This window comes from Microcaecilia unicolor, chromosome 11 (assembly GCF_901765095.1).
Source record: "Microcaecilia unicolor chromosome 11, aMicUni1.1, whole genome shotgun sequence".
Lineage (NCBI taxonomy): Eukaryota > Metazoa > Chordata > Amphibia > Gymnophiona > Siphonopidae > Microcaecilia > Microcaecilia unicolor.
Window position 1 is genome coordinate 72,976,129 of NC_044041.1, and position 7,388 is coordinate 72,983,516.

The following is a 7,388-nucleotide window of genomic DNA, read 5'->3' on the forward strand; positions in this document are numbered from 1 at the left end:
CAGTTCCTCAGGACCAAAGTCCACCACCCTAACCACTAGGCCACTCCTCCACTCCAACTCTGACCTCCTGGGACCCCTACTTGGCTTGCCAGACCAAGCTGTTCATATAAGTTTCTACTGGTACATCTTCTGTATGGTAACTTTAAAACCATACAAGAACGTAAGACCTTTGAAGTCAGAATGATTGAATATTTTAACACCCAACAGAAAGGACTTAACAAGGATCTGGGGTTCCTAGCCCATTATAAACCATAAAGCTGTATGTCTCTGTTGATCACCCTCCCCTCACCTATCCACACCCATCCTGTTAGAATATCAATGATATGCTTTGTCCCCATGCATACCTCCTACCCACCCCCATCCTCCCACCCTGTCAGACTGTCATAGTAATGCTTGAATGTTTTCACTTATATACACTGTCAGCTGGCACATTTGCTTATTTCCGATCTGAGGAAGAAGGGCAACCTTCGAAAGCTAATCAAGAAATGTATTAAGTTATGTCCAATAAAAAAGGTATCATCTTATTTTCTTTTTCATGTTTGATTTCTATTGATAACCTTACTGGTACATCTAAATATTACTCACAGCCTGCCTGCCAGAAAGACCCAGATCTTTGATCACCTGCATTTCTGCAGGAAGCACCTGGATCTTGACATGAAAATGACAAGCTGGGGAGAGTTTTGAGAGCTAAAGACCTGGATATATGAAGTGACACCGAAGGTGTATGGCCTTGAGACTTGCTGCTTGGATGTGGGAGGATGTATAGGATGGACAGAATACACTACATTGGGGAAACTAGCACAGGAACTGCATTCCAGTTAGACAAGTTACTCAGAATGAATGGAAGCAAAAGTGACATTACATCTACAGATCACAGTGGAACCATAATGAGTTTTTAAGGAGAACATTCCGTTAAAAATTTAATTTAATTTCATTTCATTTAGGGTATATCTAACCAGCCTGTTCTACCACTTCTTGGTGGGTAACAATCAGACCCTTCAAATAAAACAAAACATATAATTAGAAACCTTCAACAACAAACTGGGTAAAATATCCAACTCAAAAATTAAAATGCAAAAGGTAAAAAGGCATGTTAAGTTTATATGGGTTCAAGAGGATGCAGACATGACCCAAGGACTTCTAACAAAGACACCATGAACAAATTGCAGGCATGTGGTGTTGTAGCTGAAAGGGCGTAATCTCAAAGGTACATGAGACCAGTGGAGGTGGGAGGTCTGAAGTCTGGGCGGAAGAATATAAGACCAAAGATCTGTCTAGCTCAGTATCTTGTTTCTAGTAGTACATTCCAGTAATGGCTAGTTGCTCACAGGTACCTAGCAGTGCCCCAAAGGTTAGCAGAATTTCATGCTATTTAACCTCTAGGATAAGCAGTTCAGCTCTACCTTAATAACAGTTTATAGACTTTTCCGCCAGGAGTTTGTCCAAATGGTTTTTAAACCCAGCTCCACTAACTACTTTTATGACTCCTTTCAGATTTTATAGCCCCCTATCGTGTCTCCCTCAGCTGTCTGAGGAGTTGTAACCCCTTTAGCCTTTCCTCATATGAGAGTCATTCCATCTCCTTAATCATTTTGGTCACCCTTTGTACATTTTCCAGTTCCATTACATCTGGAATTGTACACAATACTCAAGGTGCGATGTCAACTTGGAGTGATACAGAGGCAATATAATATTCTGTGTTTTATTCTCTATTCCTTGCCTTATAATTCCTAACATTCTGTTTAATTTTTTTTTTGACTGCCGCCACCACCGTACATTGAGCAGAAGATTTCAATGTATTGTCTGGCTGCCATTTGGATACCCAGTCTTCTAGCCTCCTAAGGTTCTCCCGCAATTTTACACAGCCCACTTGCGATTTAACAACTTTGAATAGTTCTGTGTCATCTGCAAATTTGATCATCTTACTCATAGTTCCAATGTCCAGATCATATAAATATGTTATAAAGCACCGGTCCTAGTACAGGTCCTAGTGACACTCCACTGTTCACCTTTTTCCATTGAGAGAATTGTCAGTTTAGCCCTGTTGTCCGTTTTCTGTCTCTTAAGCAGTTCCCAATCCACAACAGAACATTGCCTCCTGTCCCATGCCATTTTAATTTTCTCAAGCATTTCTCATGAGAGACTTTATCTAGATTTTCAGAAAACTTTTGAGATTATGGTGCTCATGTTCATAGCAGATAGACGTCTTAAAATGCATTAAATAAAATGTCCATCTGCTAGAAACATCCAAATCCCGATTTTGGAAAGTCAGAATGGTGATGCTTCACACTGTATTTCTTCCAAATAACAAGGGGGCATGTTTTGGGCGGGACCAGGGAGGGCCCAAAAGTAGGATATCCAACAGCGATTTTTGAATGGGAAGAAATGTCAAAGGAGGCCAATTTTATCTAGACCTGTTTCAGTCACGCTCAGGTTACCAGCTGACCACTGGTGGGATTAAGGCATGACCCTTCTTTAACCCCCAGTGGTTGCTGTCCCCTTTCCTCTCTCCAGCATGAGAAACTGGTGTGTGTGTGTCAGCAGAGGCATAGCGAAGGCGTGGACATCCTTTCAAAATTTTGGACGTCCTGAACTGCCCCCCCCCCCCCCCCCCCAATAGGGATGGCCAAATTTCAAGGGAGTGGAGGAGTAGCCTAGTGGTTAGAGCACTGGTCTTGCAATCCAGAAGTGGCTGGTTAAAATCCCACTGCTGCTACTTGTGATCCAAAATCCAAATAAATAAAGGGTGTGTCGGAGGCATAGCAAAGGCATGGACGTCATTCTAACAGAAACATCCACATTTTGGACATCCTCAACTGCCCGTCGCAGGGACGGAGTCATAGTGAAGGCGTCTAAAACTTGGACGTCCTTCACCCAAACTCAAAAAAAAAAAAAAAAAGACGTCCCTGACGAGCACTTGGACGTTTTCACCTGGACTTGTGTTTTTTAAAGGTTGTAGATGGCTATTATACACGCAGCTTTTCTGCGTGTATGAAGCAGTCTTTGGCATGCGCAGAGCAGCCATGCATAACGCTTGGCTGCTCTACACTGGCTTCCCCTCAGGAAGGAAATCATGTGCAAATGAGATAACAGCGAGCAACTCATTTGCATGCGATTTCCTTCATGCATTCCCATTCCTTTCCGAATCGCTAAGGGATCGGTAAGGAAAGGGCTTTTTCTGTTCAGTTAGTGCATCAGTTAGTCCACTGCAGTGCCCCCCTAGAGTGCCCGGTTGGTGTCCTGGCATGTCAGGGGGACCAGTGCACTATGAATGCTGGCTCCTCCCATGACCAAATGGCTTGGATTTGGTCGTTTCTGAGATGGGCATCCTCGGTTTCCATTATCGCCGAAAACCGGGGACGACCATCTCTAAGATCGACCTAAATGTTGAGATTTGGGCGTCTCTGACCGTATTATCGAAATGAAAGATGGACACCCATCTTGTTTTGATAATACGGGTTTCCCCGCCCCTTTGCCAGAATGTCCTGCGAGGACGCCCTCAGGAAAACTTGAGCACCCTGTTCGATTATGCCCCTCCACTTGTGCCCCGAAGACTGGGTTGGGAATGGCTGGCCTAGTGCATTGTCTTGAGAATTTTCTGAATAGCAATGTACAGACAATATAACATGTAGGTTATTTTGAAGCAAGCTGCTTGAACCTGATTACTTGAGACTGTATCATCAAAAAGCCTTTGGTAGATTTCAAGTGTACACCAGAAAAAAAAGTGAAGCGGCAGAGAGAGAAAATAACCCTCCTAGTTGGTCTTATTCAGTCTCCAGGCCACATCTCTCTCTGCATATTTTGTGCATTTAAGTACACTTGATGTATCTGTGCACAGATGAGGTTGGGTTCTTGGATGGCTTTCCACATAACCATCATCTCATAGGGCACAAATCGATGTACTATGAGCAATTCTTTGTAGTAGCAAGGATTAAAGGCCTCGCTGTTGGAAGAGGGGAGCTGTACGCCATATGTCCTGATTCCCTCATGAGAAGCAGGGCTGAGTCCAGCCTTGGCTAGGCACATGCCAAGATAAGCATCATCAATGGGGAAGAGCTGGATGTCTAATGAGGCCCGGTAAATAGCATGAGCTGTGAAGTGTGACATCAGAATCCCCCCTCCGCCACAGTAAGGTAGGAATTCATCAGATGCAAAAAGCTGCTCTGGCACATAATACTTGCTGTCTGCCTCACGAATAGGTGGCATGCCGATGTTCAAATTTCCTACGTACAGATGGCTGTGGCTGTCATTGGTACTAGGCAGTCCCAGCAGGTATTGGACCACAGTGTATGTGTTCATGAAGACATCATCATCACCATTGAAGATGAACCTGGCATCAGGACACATCTCCTCCATCCACTGGTGGAAGAGAACCTGCTTCAGCGTAAGGTTGTAAAAGGTGTCATAGAAATTCCATTGCAGAATGTCCCCATGCTCTTGTGTCTCCAGTTGCAGGAGCCTGTTCATCTTCATGGCCTGTGAGCGGTCAGAGGAGATCCCCACAATGAAAAGTCGACTGACCTGAACCCCCTGATATGCTGTCTCTACACCCCAGGTTTTACGGATGATTTCTCGTCGCTCATAATTTTCAGGGGATGACTTGATGGCCAGGAGGAGGAAGACATTCTTGGAGGCCTGAACCCCCCCACATTTGTTGGGGACATCTAGGATCCTGGGGAATTCCTTACAGTGCCTGTAACGCAGGAAATCCTTCATGTTCGCTGGTTGCTGCGCAAAGCTAGACATGGCCACAGCAGAAGCGTTCTCTCGGCACTCTGGGACTGATTTAGGGATCCAGACATCAAATGAATGTGCAGCAGGTAGCACCACAGGAATTTCATGCATGGATTTCTGGATAGGGTCTCCTTGGTGCTGGTGCAGGAGTAGGAAGAGGCAAATAACACAGATTATAAGCAGGAACACCGTTTTAGGTTTGGGACAGCTTCGCCTCATTTTATTTCTAGAAATAAGAAAAGAAGGAGGAGATATGAAACAGGACCTCAGTGAGCCTTTTCACAACTTTCATTAAAAAAAATGTTGTGAACTTAATGCAAAAGCCTAACTTAAACAAATCTGCCTGGTGATTCCACAGCCTGTCAGATGTTTGGAATACCCAAAAAGAATATATAAAAGAGAAACTTGCATACACTGGAGATCTTGTTCATGGAAAATCATCTCATGCATATTTATTATGGATGTCTTGAAAACCCAAGAAACTGTGAGGTTGCCAGGACAGGGGGGATCTGAAAGGAGAAGTGGAGAGTTAAGTCTTTGCTGCTCTATGCATCATTTCTGTACTAATGCACCGAGTCACTAAACCTTCAAAGGGACTTTATGGCATGCAAATGGCAATGGAGATTAGGTAGGAGGATAAAGCCAGGTATGACCTAGGATTGGGAGAAACAAGAGAAGGGAATGAATGTGCCTTGAACTCATTATCTAATCTCGCATTCTAAGCTTTAATAATTTCATAGTATTGTTAAGATGCTGTTGAGGTATAGTGCGGTGTTAGCTTTACCTGAGTACATTACTAAAGATGAATCCAGCCAGTTTATGGCATTTAAAAATATTTGGAATTATAATCATTCCCTTTAATAAATGCAACTCTCTAATCTCTTATGTGTTCTGTTTGTCTGTCTTGAATAGATTGTAAATGCTGTCAAGAAGAACTCTCTCTTATGTGTTTGTGTACAGCGCTGTATGTGTGTAGTAGAAATGGTAGTCTTTTTAGGTTATTGAAACCCTGTTGATAGGTTACATACTGCTGGCTTTTGGAAGGATGGGCAAGAGCACAGATTTTGGTTGTGCCTCACAGTTTGTCAGTCACAAGACCACCGAGCAATTCTCATTCAAATGCAATGACATCAAAGAAGGATCACTTGGGACCAACACTCCCTGACGCTACTTGTGAGATGGCCCCAAATGTTGGTTTGCCTTCAGCTGGGTGTTGGAACAGGAGAACTTACTGAGGTAGAACCTAAGTGTGTCCTTTGACTGGAGAGATGTTTCTGCTGTTATTTCCAGGTTATGAGGTCTGAAATTGGGTGCATTTACAACCTGATTTCACCACATAGGCGTTGATACAGGTTTATAGCAATGTTGGCAAGATGAGAGGATCTGAGGATCTCTCTCTGCTTTATTCCCACTGCTGCACATCATAGAAAGCAGCAGTGGCAGAGGAAACAGATGGGGGAAGACGGGTGCAATTCTGGATTGGGGCTAGGGGAGGAGTGCAGATGCTAGATCGAGGAGGTCCGGGGTGTTGGATATGGGCTGTGCAGTTAGGTGATGAATTAGGATGGGGAATGAAGATAATGGCTTATGGAAGGAGAAAGAAAGGAAATATTAAATAGGGGTTGGGTGGGGGATTTTGGACATGGTGGGGGGGAATAGGGGCACAGAGGACAGATAGCTATACAAAGGAGGATGCTGAAGCCTATGTGGAGTAGAAAACTCAGAGGGGGTGATGGGCTTATGGTGGCATAGGGAGACAGAGGCAAAATTCTGAACATGGGAGTGGGGAGACAAGGGAAATATGCTGAATGAAGGGGTGGAGAGAGAAAAAGATGCTGGACAAAAATTGGGAGGAGAGAGAGAGAAGATGATGCTGGATCAGGGAAGAATGGAAATAAAGGGAATATGCTTGCTCAGAGGAGAAGGGTAGATGGTCGACATTGAGGGGGAAGTAAGGTGACAAGGGATATGCTGAATTGGGATGGGGAAGAGGGAGTACTGGAACAGGATGGGGAATGATATTGGCTTAGAGGAGGGGGAAGAGAGAAGAGATGCTGGATTGGGTAGGAAGTAAGGGACATGGGGTGATAGGGACATAGAAGAGGGATGCTGGACATGGGGTTGTATAGTGTCAGGAAATGCTATACATGAGAGTAAAGACGGGGCATGGGGGGAGTCAGAAGACAAGGAGAGATGCAGGACATTAGAGGGGGATGCTAGACATGGCATAGGTAGCAAGGAGAAATGCTGAGAGGGAGAAAAATGTAGATGCTGGACACGAGGTGGGGAGAAGTAGAGTGATAGGGAAATAACTTTGTACGGTGCCTTCCTTTCTGCCTAAGGTGGTTTCAGCTTTTCACCTGAACCAGCCCATTTTTCTTCCTTCCTTTTGTGAGGAGGAGTTTCTGGGACTCTTTTGCAGTGGCGTAGGAAGGGGGGGGACGGTGGGGCGGTCCGCCCCGGGTGCACGCCGCTGGGGGGGGTGTTGGCTCCGCTGGTTCCCTGCTACCTCTGCCCCGGAACAGGTTACTTCCTGTTCCGGGGCAGAGAGAGCAGGGAACCAGCGGAGCCGACGCAGCTCCCAGAGACATGCACTCGGGGCAGTTCGGCCCTCCCGCCCATCCCTCACCGCTTTCCTATGTAAGTACACGCTC

General features: G+C 45.1%; 1 protein-coding gene across 1 annotated transcript; it reads right to left on the bottom strand.

The window, feature by feature from the left end:
• Positions 1–3,547: 3,547 nt before the first annotated feature.
• Positions 3,548–4,885, bottom strand: LOC115480542 (N-acetyllactosaminide beta-1,3-N-acetylglucosaminyltransferase 3-like). Its single transcript, XM_030219297.1, has one exon. It carries the CDS (start codon positions 4,843–4,845, stop codon positions 3,769–3,771), a length of 1,077 nt encoding a protein of 358 aa, XP_030075157.1. The 5' UTR covers positions 4,846–4,885; the 3' UTR covers positions 3,548–3,768.
• Between the last annotated feature and the right edge of the window lie 2,503 nt (positions 4,886–7,388).